General features: G+C 37.8%; 1 protein-coding gene and 1 long non-coding RNA gene across 5 annotated transcripts in view; one reads left to right on the top strand and one right to left on the bottom strand.

Moving 5' to 3' along the window:
- Nucleotides 1-19,683, top strand: part of ANO6 (anoctamin 6) — a 186,014-nt gene that overhangs the window by 101,439 nt on the left and 64,892 nt on the right. For all 4 annotated transcript variants that reach the window (XM_049102767.1, XM_025477352.3, XM_025477353.3 and 1 more), the window contains 2 exons: nt 3,456-3,584; nt 18,342-18,407. In XM_049102767.1, the coding sequence (XP_048958724.1) occupies nt 3,456-3,584; nt 18,342-18,407 (195 nt within the window). The remainder of the gene's footprint in view (nt 1-3,455; nt 3,585-18,341; nt 18,408-19,683) is intronic.
- The window catches only part of LOC112678217 (uncharacterized), a 51,116-nt gene continuing 35,033 nt past the window's right edge, over nt 3,601-19,683 (bottom strand). The window contains exons 3-4 of the long non-coding RNA XR_007406560.1: nt 3,959-4,049; nt 3,601-3,850 (exon numbers count right to left, since the gene is read on the bottom strand). This is a non-coding gene — a long non-coding RNA (uncharacterized LOC112678217). The remainder of the gene's footprint in view (nt 3,851-3,958; nt 4,050-19,683) is intronic.

Genomic DNA, 19,683 nt, shown 5'->3' with positions numbered 1-19,683 from the left:
AGCATGTCTCCTTTGCATCTCAAGTGTGAAATGTCAGAGGCAGCAGCCAAAGACAGAAGTGGTCAGGCCACTATTCCACGGTGGTTGGCAGCATAGTTTTGAAATAATGACAAATGAACATGAGTGTTTTTTTAACCACTGCAGCCCTTAACTTAAAGTACACATCAGGTCAGTTGGCCACCAATGAGTAAATGAATGCTCGATTGGTGGAATCTAGTATCATCGGGACTGGTGAGGTCATTGGGTATTTTTGTATCCTTTGAGTAATACCTAGTAGTGCAATTGCTGGATTCTAGGGTAGCTCTATTTTTAACTTTTTGAGGAAGCTCCATACTGTTTTCCACAATGGCTGCACCAGTTTGCATTCCCACCAACAGTGTAAGAGGGCTCCCCTTTCTCCTCAACCTCACCAACACCTACTGTTTCCTGTGTTGTTGATTTTAGCCACTCCGTCTGGTATGAGGTGATATCTCATTGTAGTTTTGTTTTGTATTTCCCTGATGATGAATGCTGTTGAGCATCATTTCATGTGTCTCTTGGCCATCTGGATGTCCTCTTTGGAAAAATGCCCAGTTTCAGGTTTTTGTGTCTCATCTTGGTGCCATTTGACTTGGTCAAAAAGAGTGAAGATCAGGGATGCCTGGATGGCTCAGCGATTGAGTGTGTGCCTTTGGCTCAGGGCGTGATCCTGGGGTCCTGGGATCGAGTCCCACATCGGGCTCCCTGCATGAAGCCTGCTTCTCCTCTGCCTGTGTCTCTGCCTCTCTCTGTCTCTGTCTCCCTCTCTCTCTGTATCTCTCATGAATAAATAAATAAAATATTTTTTTAAAAAGAGTAAAGTTCAGGTTTTGAGTAGGTACCAAGAAATGCAGAGAGGTCAGGACTTGAATAATTCATCACCAGTCATTTAAAGAAGTTTGTCAGTATTTATCCTGAGAGATTATTAAAATTTTACTATATAAAGCAAAACTTTAGGGGAGGAATTACTTTTTAGTTCTCTATTATTTCTTTCTTTTTTTTTTTAAAAGATTTTATTTAGTTATTTATAAGAAACACAGAGAATCAGAGACATAGCAGAGGGAGAAGCAGGCTCTCTGTGGGGAGCCCGATGTGGGACTCAATCCTAAGACCCAGGGATCACGACCTGAGCCAAAGGCAAATCCTCAACCACTGAGCCACCCACGCATCCCGGTTCTCTATTAGGTGAGTTGAAATGTCCTATTGGGTGAGTTAGGCCTGTAGTAGATTTATCAAGTGAAAAATCTAGCTTTAAAAAAAAAAAAACAGTTTTGTTCATAAATCAGTCTTTTTAAATTTGGGCCAAATTTCTTGTCTGTTACCTATTTTTTCCAGCCCCACCTTGAGTTTCTCCCTTCTTCCCAATTACCTAGTAGGAGGCCTTCTGCCAAGAGATGGGAAACCTAGATTTCATAGCAGTAGAAAACTGGCATCCTTTTCCCAGCATTGCATTCCAGTAATACCATCTTAGAGTTTGACCCAGTTATTTCACACAGACAGCTGATGCCAAGTCCATGAGGCTCTCCTCCAAACAAAGGGCCATGGTCTTCAGTCACACATGAGAGAGGTGCACGCAGACCAGATTATCCGGAGGCTGACTGCCAGCCTATGTGGCTGAGCAAGGGCAGTGGGAGGGAGAGTGTCTGGAGGGTTCAGACGTGCAGGTGGGTTCTCATTCCAGGCTTCATTCTTTAGACGTGCAGGTGGGTTCTCATTCCAGGCTTCATTCTTTAGACCTTCACTTCAGTGAGTCCTGCTGGATGCCACCAAAGGCTACAGAAAAAAAAGTGGCTTTTGTACACTTTTCAGACATCTGTAATGGTGACCAGGTTTTTGTGACTATTATTCCACTCCACTGCACCTCCCCTTTGCCATTCTGAAGAAATTATTCATTCTTTTCCCCCTTTACACAAAATTTTCCTCTCGCAGCTGCCCTGGTTGTCACCAATTGTGTAAGATCTTCATTGAAAGGAAGAGAAATTGAAGGACCTAAAGGACTTTGTGACTGAAATGGAAAAGATGGGGCTTTAGCATTTTTGTACAGCTTTAAACACTTTTAAAAGTTTATGGATATTAAATAGCTGAAATTGTAAGTAAAAGAACTGAGTAGAAGCACCAGCCCAAGACACGGATGTGTCTGTTGTCCTGGCCCCTCTGTGCTCTGGCTCGGGAAACTCAAGGCAAGGGCACAATGTTTGTGCCCACAGGAATCCCTGGTTAAGTGTGACTGGGATAGAGGTGTGTTGAGTTAGGTTACACCAGCAGCATGAGCTCCACAGGCGAAGTAACCTGCTAAATGGGGGTGTTTGGACTGCTGGCCAGAGACCTTCACCTGCTCCATGGTGGAAAAGAAAGGAATGACGAGTATCAGGTTCAGTAAAAGATGTATCTTCTCAAAAGTGTGAAGAAAAGGAAGATGGGGTAGTGATAAAATTAGGTGATTTTTGTATTAAATTGATGCTAAATGCAAAGAAGAATTAATTGCATTTAGTGATTAAGTGGTTCTGCCAAATGACTACAAAATGCAATCTCCGCATGAGCTTTCAGTGAAAACAGAAGTTCAAGATTTAAAAATATTGCTTATCACTTAAAAAATAGTCTAATCCTTAAACAGCAACAAAATTCACGTAAGCATCTGGACAAGCTGTGTGAGCAACAGAAACCCAAGTCTTTGCTTACAGTGAATTAAAATAATTCTTTTCAAATCCACATGGTAATAAAGACTGTTTTAAACTCTATTAGGTCTGTGTTCAGCCATTGTTTCTTCATTTTTTTAAGCTCTAAACTAAAAGCTCACTTATTTATTATTGTTGCTGGGGTCATTTGTTTATTTGTTTTATTTGCTAGGAGTGAAGGGATATCTTTCATGAATTTGGGAACAAATATCAACAGCCATTGTAGCTTTTGTGTTCATCAAAGCATCATCTGATTTGGTTTAATGTTATAAAGTGGTACCTTCTGTAAACTGGGAAGGTCCGGAGAGAAATCATGAAAAATGGTAAAAAGGTTAGAAATTATGACTTAGGAAGGGTGAGATTTTCATAAACGGTGCTTTGTCTTATATTTTTCTTCTTCGTAAATGAAGAAACTAAACTTCACTCCTTCAGATAGGCACCTCTGGTTACCGTGTTTATTTACAAAGTGATACTCCTTTGCTGTTGGAGGAGGGAATAATTCTGAGATGATTGTGTTTATGTAGAAAATACTGATATTTTCCCATGTGTTTGTAGCATAATCCTAAACTCAATTCAAGGACTCCTTTTACCAAGAACATGCTCTGCTTGCAAAGATCATGGTGACCGTGACCTCTTGGTTAAGTGACTAGGAATGGATTTTTCTTTCTCTCTAAACACACTGATGTACCTATTAAAACTAGAAAATAAACACTTATAAATTGACACTTTAACAATTGGATTAAAATTTGTTTTTCCACACAGGAAGAATTTAATGGAAAACATGACTCCCTCTTTTTTAATGACGGTCAGCGAAGAATCGACTTTGTTCTAGTATATGAAGATGAAAGTAGAAAAGAAACCAATAAAAAGGGTTCAAATGAAAAACAAAGGGTAAGTTTTTGCTATTCTCGTTTTTATTTCTTACGATATTGTGAAGTGAAAAAAAATGTTTTTTTTAATGTAAGCAATAAAGTGAAACTGGTGTTTGAAATATCATGTACCAAGCATACGTTCATATTTTCTCTGCTCATCATTCCCTCAAGCCATGTTAACAATTTTTTCTTTTGTAATTTGAAGCAGAAACTTCCTTGGGCTCTTAACCTCAGTTGGTTTCACAGCTGAAGACAGACTTTCTTCCAAGGAATTGCACTTTCTATCTGTAGAAGAGATTTACGTTATTATTTTTTTTTAAGATTTTATTTATTCATGAAAGACACAGAGAGAGAGGCAGAGACAGACGTAGGCAGAGGGAGAAGCAGGCTCACCGTGAGGAGCCTGATGTGGGACTCCATCCCAGGGCTCCAGGATCGTGACTTGAGCCAAAGGCAGATGCTCCACCACTGAGCCACCCAGGTGCTAATATATTTGTGAGAAATAGAAAAATATTTGTGAATTTGTGAATTCCATCATACCGTCTGTCAGGCCTTATTAAGGATTTGAGACTCCACCAAGGAAAGGCAATTTCAAAATCCTGTTTTCTTTGAAAGAAAAAAAAATTATACCTAAATCATATTGATTTCCTAAATCTAGTATATCTATTAATATACTATATTAATCTATCTCACCAAAATGTGATATTTACATTAAAAGTATACTTGGCGAGGCACCTGGGTGGTGCAGTGGTGGAGCCGGAGCCCTGAGCCTTAGGCTCAGGTTGTGATGCTGGGGTTCTGAAATCGAGTCCCACATCAGGCTCCTCGCGGGGAGCCTGCTTCTCCCTCTGCCTATGTCTCTGCCTCTCTCTCTCTCTCTGTGTCTCTCATGAACAAATATATAAAATCTTTTTTTAAAAAAAAGCATACATGCCTATTTGCTACAAAGTGGGAAAGGAAACTAATGATTAATAATGACAGCAAATGTAGTAAGTGTGGTAACTAGCCTTCACTGTGCTCTTCATGGGTGGTATGTGCCTCGTGCATGCTTTATCTTATTTCATTTTCATAGTAACCTGGGAGGTGCATTCTGTTATCGTACCATTATAGACAACAGGGGTGACCCTTAAGGTCACATGATTGCCCAAGGTCACTGACTCTAGCATGAGAAGTCATGAAGCCATGGTTCACAGTCTTGTCTTAAATCGAGAACCCGTGCTAGTCACCTCTCCCATTTTGTCACTTCCCTTCCTGCCTTTTCATTCATTGCCAGTCAAGCTGCTGCTTCATCCTTTTCCTTTTCTTCAAGCTCTTCTAAGTATTTTTATCTGGATATAGTAAACCATTTAGTAGGCTAGGGTTATAAAAAAAAAAAAAATGCCTAGATCTTCTTTACCTGAACCCAAACTATATTAAACTGAAACAGGACAAAAAGGAGATAGCATACACGTGTCGTTGTTTCCCACTTTGGAAACAACTCCCTCATTCTTTGTTTTTGTTTTTGTTTTTGTTTTTTCCCTGTTCTTTTGTTCTCATGTCTACGCTATTACATATACACAAATTTAATTGTCCCTCTCTGGACTTTCCGAAATGCATCATTTCTGCCTATGCTTCAAACCAACTGATGAAATCTTAAAATTTAATGAAGCCATCATACCTGTTTTGTTTGGGAAGGGGTAAGTTTAGAGGTTTGTATTTGCATGGTATCACATGCATTGGAACTTGACATTCAAATTCTATTTCTACCACTCCAATTATTTGGAGTAATTCCAATTGATATAACAAACTAGCCCTGATTGCAGTGGCTTGACACAATAAAAGTTTACTTATTGCTCATGTCAAGTCAGATGTGACATTCCTGTTTGGCACGATGGGTTTAGCGAAAAGGGTAGAGCTCTGTCCTTTGCATTCAGGGACTCAGGCTGATACAGAAGCTTTGCCATATTGCCATCTTCTATAGGGAGATCATCCTCAGCTTTAAAGTAAATAATAGTTTAAGAGAAAGGATGGAGAAAGTAATTGTGCTTCTTCACCACTTTGGCCTGGAGGTGACGACATCAATTATGCCACATTCTTTTGGTCAGAACTCAGGAGAGTGGAAAATGTAGTATCTGACTGGACAGCCATTTCTCCATAGGAATGCTGTACTATGGGAGGGAAACTGAATCTTTGGTGGACAGCCGGCTTGTCTTGGCCACAGCTATTAATTGGCTCTATGACTTGAGGGAATTTTATGATCAGTATCATATTTTATTGTAATTTTTGAGATGCATGTTATTTTTCCATTTTGCCTTCTTCACAATCAGGGTATGTCTTACAAATGATATATCATAATTTCATTGGTGGAGTTTTTCCTATTGATATGTAAAATATTGGTTCATCACACACTGATGGCATCTTAGGTTCAGGAAGTGGGAACTCCAATACTCATTCCATAGGGTTGTAGTTAGGATTGAGTAAAATACTATGTAGAAATATTATATAAATTGTTAGTATGTATTAGATAATAAATATTAATTCCTAAACCTTTACTTTTATTTCCAGTTTTCTTAGAACTAATGTATGAATATGAAAAGGCATGACTCCTCTTCTGTTATTATATAATTTCTATATATATACACATAATATATACATTATATATATGTTTGCTAGAGTAATATAGCTTAGAATGTTTTATCATTTTTCTGTGGACACTAACATATATTAATGTACTGTCATAGTCACCATCATCAAATATTCATTAAACATCCATCATATGCCAATGGAACTGCATTGAGCACTATGTAAAGTAAGTTAAACAAATCTAATCCATTAAAGTGTAAAGGAAACAGTTCTGGATTTAAACAAGAGTTTCACTGCCATGGTAAAGGGGCCCTAGAGCTGCTTACATTATTAATAAATGCTGCATTTGTTTTACACAGAAACATAGGTCCCAAAGTAACTCTCATAAATCAGGAGGAAAAAAAAAATCATTAATTTGGCAATCTCTGAACTCACAGATAGATGTACCATGATGTTGGTCTTTATAAGCCGTGCTTTGAAGTGCTTTGAGTTGTATTTGTACATATTACTTAGACTCCACCAGAATTTAAAGTTCAGCTTTGGAATCACATTTTTATTAATCAGAAAAATATTTGTGAATTCCATCATACCATCTGCCAGGCCTTATTCAGGATTTAGGACTCCACCAAGGAAAGGCAATTTTTAAATCCTGTTTTCTTTGAAGGAAAAAAAAAATTATGTCTAAATCATATTGATTTCCTAAAGTAACACCAAGGTAGACTTTGCCTGTAGCTGATCTAAAGAGTGTTGTTAAATACTTTCTAGGGATGGAGAAAGAGAGAAGTTATCTGGTAGGGCTACAAAACATAGAGGAGTAAAAGGCTGCATCTTCCCATGAGCAAAAGAGAAAATATTTTTCCTAGCCAGATCTCCAAATAACATGTCACTTTGTCCTCTTATATTAGTGAAAATACTTCAGGAACTTCACACCTTCCTTTAAAAGCATAAATTGTTTACATTTCGATAGGCATAGGGAATGACTGTAAGTTGTTTCAATAATATGTGCCCTAAATGCCACTTGTCCTTGACACTGAATCACTTTGAATATTCTTTTACTACAAGAAACAGGAAAGTGGAAAATTAGTATCTGACTGGACAGCCATTTCTCCATAGGAATGGAGAACAGGAAAACCATACTTAAAGTGGCTTAAATCCTAAAGGAAATCATTTCCTCACTTAAGAAGTAGCCTAGAAACAACATCATTTCTGTGTTAGATAATTTATTGGCTTAAAGAGGTTGTCAGGAATTGAATTCATCACATCCTTCCGCCCTGCCGTCCATCCTCAATATGTTGCTGTTCTTAAACTGACTTCACCTTGTACAAGATGGTGGTGGTACTTTGAAGCACCTGGAGGTGGGAATAGGGAATGCCCTTTTTTAGGGGGGGAAGAAAGCTCCCTACCCTATAAAAGCCCTAAGCAGATCTCCCTTCACAGTTCTTTGTCTATCATAGGTCTGTTCCAAAAATGACTGTTGGCAAGATGAATGGAATTACTTAGCATCATTAGCATAGACAAATGAAGATGAGTCTTTTGTCTCGTAAATTGCTGGATCACCCAATACCTGAAAAACCATCAGGCTTTTCTTAGCAGTGAAGAAGGGGGAAACCACTGACTGTTCAGTAGGTAGCCAGCGGCATGGCACATGATTAATTATATATAATTATATATAAATGTGTTCGATGTACATTAGGAAGAGCAAAGATGTTCTAATGAAAACAATTTTCTGTATTTTTCTCCAACTCTTTCTGCTCAGTTTTGTTTGTAACATTTCCTCCACTTCCTTTTGCTAGCACTACAAACTAGTGGCAGAGTCCATCTATTTTCGATTTTGTTTTGTATGACGCTGGGCATCCCTTCAAACAGATGAGCTTATGACCAAGTAAAAGTATGATTCAGATGATGGTAGAGAGGGTAGGGGGGTCAAGGTAGCACAAAGACAGTCTAAGCAATCCTGAGTAAGTGTTTTATTTATTTAACTTTCTATCTGCACAATCCATTCCTAAAAGTTAATGGAAAATTTATTTCCTTGAAGTTGATGAAAATTTCATATATGGATGTGGAAATTTGTGTCTAATACCTGACTTTAAGAATTCTTTAGTATGTGGCAGAAGGATCGGGCCAGTGGAGATCCTAGCATGCGAGGTTTTTAAGAAATGAGCAATCAAACTAAATTATATCCAACCTTTCAAATAATGTGAGACAGCTAACTAATTGGTTACAGAACCCGTCAGCCTTTAAAACTGTTATCCGTTATGTTAGATGAGTTATCATGAGGTTGGAAATGTTTGCCTAGGGATGCCTCGGTGGTTCAGTGGTTGAGCATCTGCCTTTGGCCCAGGGCGTGATCCCGGAGTTATTTAAATAAATTAAAAAAAAAAAAAAGAAAGAAATATTTGCCTAGAAGCTGTATGAGATCTCTTTGGACATGTTTCAAAGTTCATCAAGAAGTTCTAGTACAGTGAATATATTATATCACTCCATTTACTGAGGTCTTATATTTTTCAGTAAACTTTTATAACAGTGTCCATGAAGATCTTGTACTGTTTTTCGGTTGCTCGTTCGTTTTTTCAGTTTCAGGTATACAATTTAGTGATTCAAGACTTAATACAACACTCAGTGCTCATCACAAGTGTACTCTTTAATCCCCCTCACCTATTGAACCCGTTCCCTCCACCCACCTGCCCTCTGATAACCATCAAGTTTGTTCTTTATGGTTGAAAGTCTGTTTCTTGGTTTGTCTCTCTCTCTTTATTTTCCCCCTATGATCATTGCTTTGTTTCTTAAACTACAGAAGTGTGAAATCCTGTGGCATTTGTCTTTCTCTGATCTTATACATTCTTATTAACTAGTCTCATTTTAAAATTTTGTTGATATTGTCAGAAGCATTTTAAATTGTGGCTTGTGATTTATTGTGTATTTAAAAAGTTCATGGATTTTCATAAATTCTACCTAGAAACCTTGATAAACTCTTTTTAGTTATACTTTCCAATTCATCTATTAAGTTTTCTCAGAAAAAGACCTATTATCTATAAATGATGAGAGCTTTGCTCTACCTTTGCCACCTTTACACTTTTTCCCTTTTCTTGTTAAAGTACAGCAGCTAAGCCCTCTTGAATAAAGCCAGTAACACATAGTAGTCACCATTTTCATGTTCCTGATTTTTTGGGGAATGTTTCTAAAATTTCCCCATTAAATATCTCACCTGCTATAAAATTTTGATAGTTTTCTTTCAAAAAGCAAAAGGAGTCCCCTTCTAGTCCTAGATTGCTAAGAGTTTTTATGATAGTTGTGTTTTACATTTTATTAAGTGCTTTTTTTAAAAAATCTGTTGAGGGATCACATGGCTTGACTTCTCATTAAGCCTTATGTGTATTAAATGTATGGTATTTGTGCCTAATGGGCAATAATTAATAGTATAGATAACTCAAAATCATTTATTATTGACTTCAGCTTGCAAGTATAATTTTCCTAGTCATTAGCTCCCTACTTATGCTAATACTACATTAACATAGTTTATTTATAATTCATTAAAAAGTATTTGAGGTCACTTACGGAAATAATATCAAGAATAAAAACAATTAAATGAGAAACACAGAGTTACAAATGTAAAGCCCAGGAAAATAAAATGAAGCTGTCTGTGAGAGTAATAAACAAAATGATTTTTTATTAACCACAGGTCCTGTTCAGAAGTTAGAGTTCAGCTGTAAATTTGCTTCTGAGTTTCCTAGTGGCCAAAGAAAATAGGAGATGTTATTAATATGGTCTAAAGTTTTAACACAATAAAAACAAAACTGTTTAAAAGAAATATAATGTTCTGAGGATCTCCCAGAAAGAAATTCATTCCATGGAACCTCATATAGGAGAAGACATGATTGAATAGATCTAACATTGGCATATCTTCTCCAAGTTGAAGAAATAAAAGAATGGCAGAGAGGGATTATAAAGAATCAGAACAGCATAAAATTTCCTAGAAATGACGTTTGCCACAGATATTCTGTGAATGGAAACTTGAGCATTAGATTAGGATAGGTTAAGAAGAAATGATGGCAAGTGGTGTTAGCTGGTTTTACCTTCTCAGATGAATTTTGGTAGGTGTCCTCTCTTCTTTTTTAGGCAAAAAAATCCGGTCTAACTTCAATTTGCTAGCATTTTAGACTAAGGCAGGGAGCTCTTCTTTATATTTTTATCTCCTTTCTTTACACCCTACTTACTTATACTCAGATTGTAGGTTAAAGGAATAAAGTAAATTAGAATCAGCAGTTTCAAATTACAGCTACAAAATGTGTTGCTGGTATAAGCATGTTTGGTTTTATTTTTGAGTACTCAGCACAAGAGCAATGAATCCAAATCTTGCTTCTAACTCCCAAAATGGGAAGTGTCATTAGGTCCAGTGCTTAAAACAGTCAAATAAAAAGGTCAGTGAAATCCTAAAAAGTAAAACCTGATTATTCTATTTCATCTCACAAAGATGTGGAGAACAGAAAATCCTTGCATTTCCCTGATCGGTCCTTCTGAGATCTGACCTTAGGTTTGAATGAATAAGCTGTCATTTGCCCCTGTGGTTTCAAACAGTTCCCTGTATCTCACTTTTTAAAAGGTATAAGATTAGGAAAAATCAACTATGCTGAATTTTTATGAGGAATAGGCTGAAAGGGATAAGTAATAATAAGAGTAGCTGCTCTGTGCATAGAGAAGGTATGTCTTAACGACAGTATTTCTTAACTTTGGTAAGAGGCACCTGTTTTACTCATTGAAAGTAGATTATTCAGGCAGCATCCTATACCGACTGAGTCAGAATCTCCAGGAGTAGGGCCCAAGAATCTGCACATTTTAAGCAAATGCTCCAACTTGTTTGTATAAATAAGTAAGTTTGGAAAACATTGCACTAAAATATTTATAGTAGTTATCTCAGCAGTGAGTTGTTATAAGGTGACTTTTCTCCCCTTCTCAGAAATTTTCTGTTTTCTGAGTTACCCACAGAGAGCATTTATTTCTTTTGGAATTACACCTAAAATGTTAATTTAAAAAGAAGATATGGAAGTGAATTTCAGCTAAGTATTCACTTCCATTCCATGCTTATTATTTAGAATGCTCATCGTTTTTCTGTCCCCTAGAGAACACATATTACCTACTTGAGTAAATTCCTCATCAGATCGGTCCACTGACATTAAATGTTTTATCACCAACATGTGAATTTAAATTAAGTCCCAATTAAATTATTTATTCTGCTTACTGAACCTTTTTGAGTACGTGATATATGACTAATAAATAGTACTTAGTAATTTTTGGTACAAATTAAGTACCTTTAACTTACTCTTCGTACCTTTGTAGGCTTAACAAAGATTGGCAAGTTGAAAAATACTGACAGTACCATCAGTACTTTGCCTAACAAAGCTGTAAGAATACTTGAAAGTAATCTATGCATATATTTCATTAATCCCAACTGATTTGTGCTTTATTATCATTACAGTGTGTTCAGTAATTTTACTTTGTAGGCATTACAACCCCCCTTTTTTTTTAATTCTGCAAAAGCTGGGTGACATAAAGAAAATGGCAGATTGGTGTTTACAATCAGTATTATTGCTGTATAATTCACAAGCCAGTCCTCCTCACAATGACTTTATTAAGCCAAATGAGATGTGTAATCTAAGGTGCTTAGGGACAGAAAGCTTCCTTAATTATGCCAGTCTGTCCTTTGTGATTTTGATTGCTTTTATTCTTTATTTCTCTGACAGCTGTATTAACCTCTCAAAAGAGACATGAATAAAATTCCAGTTTCTGGGGTAGGATAGGTACTCTTATCCTTTCTCCTTTGAACCCCCAGCACCATTCTCCACCAACAGTAGTAGAATCACATCCATCTTTTTTGTGAGATACTCAGGTCCTCAGTGATTACAGTCATTTTGGATTTACTAGAACTAGATTAAAAAAAAAAAAGATCCAGGTTGCAATGCCAATGAATTTGTTCTCCTAGAGACAGAAGAATCTGTAGTACAATCTAAAGTGTGACTGGACATTTTTCAGAGCCAAAGAGCCTACTTTGGTTATTTTCTGCTGCTAAATCCAGACTATAGACTATAGAACATAGTTTAGGTTCATATATGTAAAGTTTTCCAATAAGGTCCATAGATAATTTTTAATTAAAAATTGTGTGACTTCATTTTCATTTTTTCAACAAGTATTTATTGAATAATGGCTATGTCAGTCAATGTGCAATGTTAATTTTCTTTCATTTTTAACATGGAAGACAACTTTACCCTCATTTTTTTAAATGTCAAGAACAGTTACTTATCTAAGTATAAATTCTACAGAGAAGTGAAGATGATGATTTCATATTAAACAGATTGAAGCAATCTTTTCTTAAGTAATCAGTCTTTTCCTGGTATGTGCTTGTTTGACAAAAACACCACATATGCTAATTTACTTTAGCTACCTGACAAACCAAGAAAACTGGTTTGATCAATTTTTAAAATATTCCACTAGTTCTTTGTGAATTGCCTTGCGAAAGGAAAATAACAAGAACTGTCTTATTAAAGTAACTCCAAGGTGATAGATTAACATGTTTAAGCAAATAAAAATGCCCTATCCTTGATTCAACTGTTTAAGTATTTATAGTGAGTGGTAAAATAGAGGGCATTATAAACCAACTCCAAGGTCTACCAATTATCTTGAGAGAAATCAGGTAAATATCTTAGGAGTTCTTTGTAAAGAACTAGATAAGAACTAAAATAGGATAAATTAGTACAACCTTTCTGGAGGGCAGTATGGCAGTACATATTAAAGAACTTAAAATTACATACGCTCTTTGATTTAACAATTTTGCTTCTGGGACTTTATCCGAGGAAATAATAATGGATGCACAAAGACTGTTCTACAAGGATTTTTATAATAGGGAAAATTAGGAGCAACCTAAATGTCCAACAATTTGGGATTTGTTAAATAAATTATAGTACATCTCTGAGAGAATATTACTGAGTCATTAAAATGAGATGGAAGAAAAATATTTCTAAGATTTTCTGCACCTTTGATACTCCCATGTACAATTCACTCTTGTCAGTGACCTCCCTTACTGTACACAGGAAGGAGGGAAAAGTGAGATATAGAGCTGTGTTTTTACAACCTTCAAAATGTAAAAAGGATAGACACACACACACATACACACACGCTATCTCACACAGATATACACATTTATCAGATATCAAAGAAGGAGTCCGAAGACCAGAATGACCAAGTAGTATAGAAGAGTCAAGAAGAGAGAGGGCTGTGTAACTCAGCATTAAGATCCATTTCTTGGAGTTCTAGTAAAACAATGTCATTGTTGTCTCACTGGAGGATTAGGGGTCATGGGGTGCACAGTATGGAGTCCATGTGGATTAGGGTTGCCTATTTTTGTTTCAGATATTGATTGAAAAAGAGGTGAACCTCTAAGGCCTACATGGAAGAGAGGTTGGTTGGTTGGTTGATTGATTGATTGATTGATTTATGGAATAAGGGAAGTTGAGCATGTTTGAAGGCAGAAAAAGAGGATATGGTAATGGCTAACATATCTGTAAGGCTTTTTTTTTTTTTTTTTTTGTATAAAGCATGATACTGAGGATTTTTATACCCATGATGACATTTGATCCCTAAAAAAAAAAGCCAGGATGAAGATATTTCTTACCCTGTTTTTGAAATGAAGTCACTGATGCTTGTATGATTTAAGTTATTTGCCCAATGTCACAAAACCTGGATTTGAATTTTGATTCTGAATCTATTATGCCAGTATTTTCCAAAAGGAAACCAAAACTGGAAGAGCTAAAGGAGCTATTTGGTAGACTAAACTCTGAAAAGAGAGAGTCCCGTGAAGGCAGTAAAGAGTTGTAGCCTCAATTTAGGAATTCCATAGAGGAGGAGCCATGTCTTACTTACACTGTTTAGTATGTTGCAGTCATGGTGATGCAGCTGATACAAACAAGACAAGGAGTAGTTTGTGTTTTGTATGTTGGATGACAGAACTGCCTTCCTGGGGGGGGGGCTGGTTCATTTCCAGCTGTCTAAACCATCCCCTTTTGTCATCTAGTAATTCAGACTCCAAGGTGTCTGGAAATCACTTCATGCTCTGGATGTCCCTGCGCTATCTGGTACTAGTACACTCCAGAATTAAACTATATCTCTTCTTCTCTGTCATACCCTGTAATACTCGTAACTAAAAGTTCACAGAACATTTTGGGGGACTTAGTTGCTATACTCAGTAATTTGTACTCTTCAGTCTACCCCTACATAATAGACAGCCACCAGTCCACCATCCACTCAATTTATTCACTCATTCATCAGACATTTATTGCATGTTTATTCTATTATAGGTCTGTTCTAAGTGCTGAGGGTATCAAGATTAAAAGAAAGACATGTCTAGAGGCAAGGATGGTAATTGAAGAGAATATAGGGGCATGGAAGGATTTAATATTGTTAAGGATGGGAAACATTTTAAGTGTTTGTTGGCTGGGAATAAGAGTGATGAAGAGGAGGGACACCTGGGTGGCTCAGCAGTTGAGCATCTGCCTTGGGCTCAGGTCGTGATCCCGGAGACCCAGGATTGAGTCCCACATTGGGCTCCCTGCATGGAGCCTGCTTCTCCCTCTGCCTTTGTCTCTGTCTTTCTCTCTGTCTCTCATCAATACATAAATAAAATCTTAAAAAAAAAAAAAGAAGAGTGATGAAGAGGAAAGAGTAAAGGGAAAAAGAGAATGTATTGCTTAAGCAAGCTCAAGAAGAGATACCAAGAGGATACAGTCTCCTGACCCCAAGAAGAGAGATGGCATCTAGCTATTGATAGGTACAAAGACACCTGCAGGAGTTCACATGAGTGGCTGCCATTTTCCCTGCAAGGAAGGAAGCAAGGTCACTTGCAGAGTGTGCTGGTCTGGAGTTAGGTGTGGAGTGTGAGGAGCTCTTTGAAAGTTTGGAAGCAGCTCCCTGGTGGATGACTAAGGGCCAGGAAGGAGATGGCTGGGTGTCATAATGTAACTGTATGTTACAGTTACTACTAACTGTGGTAGGTCCATGAATTTATAACAAGGCCAGTTAGCACAGTTGTGTGATTTCTTTCTGCCAGCACTTAATTATTAAAATAGGCATTTAGCCACTAGAGAAGTTCCTCTTGTGACTGATTCTCCTGCTCTTCTAACTAGAAAGATTTGTCTACAAGAGTGAATATCGTTGGGCCTGAGCCTTCACATTCTAACTGAAATTATTCGTGACTTCAAAAGGATACGGAAGACACAGTCATGGATCCTGCTAATGAGACAGTCTGGGTTGCCCCTTGTACAGACTCAGGATGAGTCATCTTCCCTGAAAGAGAGGAAGTCAGTGTCTGGTGTACTCAGAGCACCCACTCCCTCCACTGTACAGTGATGTGGGGTTTAAGCTGACAACTTTTCCCTAGTTCACAGTTACTGTGTCAGACATGATTCTGTCTGGCAAGTAACAGAGATGAGCTCTAACTTCAGCAGACAAAGAGTTTATCAGAAGAGTGTTGGGGAGCTCTCAGGTTCTTCTGAAGGGAGTTGGACAAATAAGCCTGGAAACCAGGCAGTCAGGAGCAGTTCCCCAAATCCCACTACAGAGCCATTTTGGGAGAGAACACATGGTTGCTGCCCAGAGCCACTGCTGGCACCACTGCCTAGCAGTGATGCCCAAAAATCTCCTGCTATAACTTCCACTTCTGCTATCTCTGGAACTGGCATTCCCTCTCCCAACCATCCTACAATGAGTTCTCCTTGGCTCAGCTTGTGTCACTAGCTTCTGAGTGAGAGTCTGGAGTGGTTGGTCTGATGGACGAGGCCTAGCTCACGTGCCAACAGCTGAACTTCACAGAAAACCAGGAAGGAGAATGAAGGAGTGTTTTTATCTCCTACAATGGGCATGGGCTCTGGGGAGAGTCGAAATGTTGGGTGGCCATAAAGAACAACAAATGCCTGTGACACCATCATGAAACACATGGGTAAATGTTTCAGTTCTTCTCTATCAGAAGAAGGTCTGAGGTCATGGGATGCCGAGTTTCTCTGTTGTCCCCCCCCCCCCCCATAGCAAACTATTTTAAATTCTTTGAATTTTCAATATTTTGAAGGACGCTCTCAGGAATATTTGTAGAGGGAATGAATAAGTATTTATTGAGTATATTCTTTCAGTATGTATTGGGCATATACTCTGTGCCAAGCACCATGGTGAACATTATTTACAGGATCAAAAATGTTTTTATTTTATGTTTTGTTTTTAATTTATTTTGGAGGTAGGGGCAGAGGGAGAAGAAGAGAGAATCTTAAGCAGGCTCCATGCCCAGTATGGACCCCAACTCAGGGCTCAATCTCATAGCCGTGAGATCATGACCTGAGCCATAACCTACTGAGCCACCCTGGCGCTCCTCAAAAATGCTTTAAGCAATACTAAAGAAAAAAGCAATCAGGCACAAGAATTGGACTACCATGCAAGAATCAAAATGCCAGTTAGGCTCTAGAGTGGAGAAATACTACCTACATAGAAGCAGGATGAGTCTGAGGCAGCTTCCCAAGTTGAGGTTGGGGATATGGCAAGTCAGCTTGTTTATTCATGTTTAGGGGAGTTGTAGCACTTGCTGGGTTTTCTCTAAGTGACTCTTGCATGCTCTAATAGTAATTAGCAGTTACATTTATTACATTTGTAAAGCTCATAGGCTAGACTCTAGCATGTTGTAAGTACTTTATAACATCACTTATTAAATAAATAAAAATTAAAGAAATATTCTGTTCTGATACTTCCACAGAATATGATAGGGATTCCAGTTGGACCCAAACTTAGCCAAATACTAGGTGTATTTTTTCACCTTTTGGCCTTTGGCCTTTTTCCTACAGCACCATCTGTTTTCTATTTGCTAGCTGCTTTACGTGTTCTAGGCACTTTGATAGCACTGCAGCTCAGCCAATTCTCTGCCCCTTGACAATTGGCAAATCATGAATGATACTCGCTGGGCAAAGTGGTCTGATTGATGGATCCCCTGGATGACTTAGGCCATCATCCACTAATTCTTTTATCTTGTTAACTGTTAAAGTTAAAAGAAAAATTTTTTGATCCAGCTTTTTCAGTTGTCTTCAGTAGGAGAATTGGTCCAATTAATCTTCTGTGATGACTAGAAATAGAAATTCTAGTCTATATGCTTAATGTAGTTTAAATCATACAATTCTCATGAGAACCTCAAAAGGAAATAGTGAGGCTTTCTCCATTCTATAGAGGAGAAAAGTGGGGCACAGAAAGTTTGTTTCCTGCCAAGGGTCAAAGAGCTGATAAATGATGGCACCAGAATTTGAACACAGGCAGTCTGGTTTTAGAGTTTGTATGCTTCACGCCTGTCTACACTCATTTTCCTGCTTTCATGAAGCAGTATAGCTGTTTCATCACCAAAAGCATTCTTTTAAAAGGTTAAATAAATCTCTACCTTTACATGCTTTCCTTACAACTTAGGACACAGCTTGACAAAAGCCTAGCCAGATAGAATTTAATATCAATAAATATAGTACATTCTGCATCTTTTCAAATGGCTGTATGACACAGATCTATTATCAATTAAGTAGTTCCCTATTTTTGTAGATTTAGAGGTATATATCTTCATGGATATATTAATCTTGCAGAGAGAAAAACACTCTTTTGAATTTTGCCAGAATTGTTTATGTTGTTTATTGAATTTGTTCAAGGCATGTAGATATGAAATATACACATCCAAAATTGAACCATTTGAATGTCTGCTATGTCTAGAATGTCAGATCTGGGCTTTAATTCTGGTAAATGACATCAGTGAATGGGACTCAAAAAACTCCATTTGTGTGCCAAACCACTCATAAGTTAAAAAAAAAAAAAAGAAAAGAAAAGAAAAGAAAGGTTTTAGAATTGTGTCAAAGCCAGAGATTTTTATGCATCCCAAACGGCCAGAAATCCATGGGACTAATCAAGCCCTTCCAGAGTGCTAAGTGAATCCAAGTATACTCCCTTGCATTTCATCTCAGGAATCCAACACACCCACAAATTACCAACAGCCAGAGCACTCTCATTGCTTGTGTGCCATTTTGAGTAGATCTATCAGATTCGAACTGGTTTGGTTTGGTTTTTCTTTTTTTTTTTTTGGTTTGGTTTTTCTTAAAAAAAGACTTTTTCTGTCCTTGGTAAAACTAAAGGATCTAACATATTTTCCAATTTCTTTTGACAGAGAAAAAGACAAGCATATGAATCTAACCTCATCTGTGGTGGCCTCCAGTTAGAAGCAACAAGATCAGTAAGTGTTGGACCCTTTCCAGTCCTGGGCTGTTGCTCTTGGGAAGCTGCATGTCACTTGGGACGCTAGAGTGGCAATTGAAACTTGCAAGCCTAGCCACGCTCTAGTGTAGGCTGGAAGGGGAGTCCAGCAAAATCTGCACTGTAGAATGTCCATTTGTTTCTGATTGAAGTCCACATACCTTTTTTAATAGCCAAAGAATATAATACTGAATGCATGTATAAATGATTGTTTTCTTCTTTTAAGAGTTTCTTGAAAAGATTTCTTATTTTACTTTTCCTAAAAGCCATTTGATCCTAAGAGAAGTCCAGACTGGCCAAACTACAAAGAGCTCAAGGACCTCAGGTCGACCCCAGAATTAGGGTTGCTGCTGTAAACCAGGAGCGTTGCCATGCCGTTCCTGGGGTCCCAAGCAATTCCCTTTCACCCCAAGGCCAAGGACGCCTTCCAGGCAGGTGGCCAGTGGCCTCGGGCTTCGGCCACATGGACACCTGCCCTCCCTGGCACACTTTTCTACAAACACTGGATGTGCTGGGTCTAGGGGCCAGGGCAGAGAGAGGCGCCTGCCCCAGCCCTCTCCCAGCAAGTGTACATAGTGTACAGAGGGGAGGTGTGCAGGAAGCGGTGCACGCCTGGTTCGTAATGTGGACCTTTCCCGATCTCAGATGTTGATTTATTATTTCTGAATAACTTCTTGTGGTAGAAACCAAATTTCTTCTAATATATTACATATATATGTACACGCTCCTGTGAAATATGTGTACTTCGAGGGGGAATCTATTTATGTTCCAGTGGGAGTCTTTTTGATCAGGAATCTCACCTGCTGCTTTGTGTATTTGGTTGGGTTCCTGACACGTTTTGTCTTTCTGTTTAGTAAAGGTGCTCTTTCTGGGATGTAAAAAAAAAAAAACAAAAAAAAAAAAACAAAAAAAAAAGATTTCTTATTTTATAACCAGTTTACAAAAAATTAGAGAATATAAGAATAACAAAATAAAAATCCTCTATATTCTTGGTATGCATAAATAACCTGTGGTTCTTCTGAACTTTTTTTTTTTAAAGATGTATTGATTATTTGAGAGAAAAAGAGTGTGTGTGTGAGTGAGCACACAAAAGGAGAGGGAGAAGCAGGCTCTCCATTGAGCAGGGAGCCCGATACAGGACTCGATCCCAGGATCATGACCTGAGCTGAAGGCAGATGCTCGACCAGCTGAGCCACCCAGGCACCCCATAAACTTTTCTATTCCTCAAAGTATATGCATTTTCCCTTTCAAAAAGG

Source organism: Canis lupus, chromosome 27 (assembly GCF_003254725.2).
Source record: "Canis lupus dingo isolate Sandy chromosome 27, ASM325472v2, whole genome shotgun sequence".
NCBI classification, from domain to species: domain Eukaryota; kingdom Metazoa; phylum Chordata; class Mammalia; order Carnivora; family Canidae; genus Canis; species Canis lupus.
Note: the sequence above shows the minus strand (reverse complement) of the source record. Positions and strands in the feature narration are given on the sequence as shown.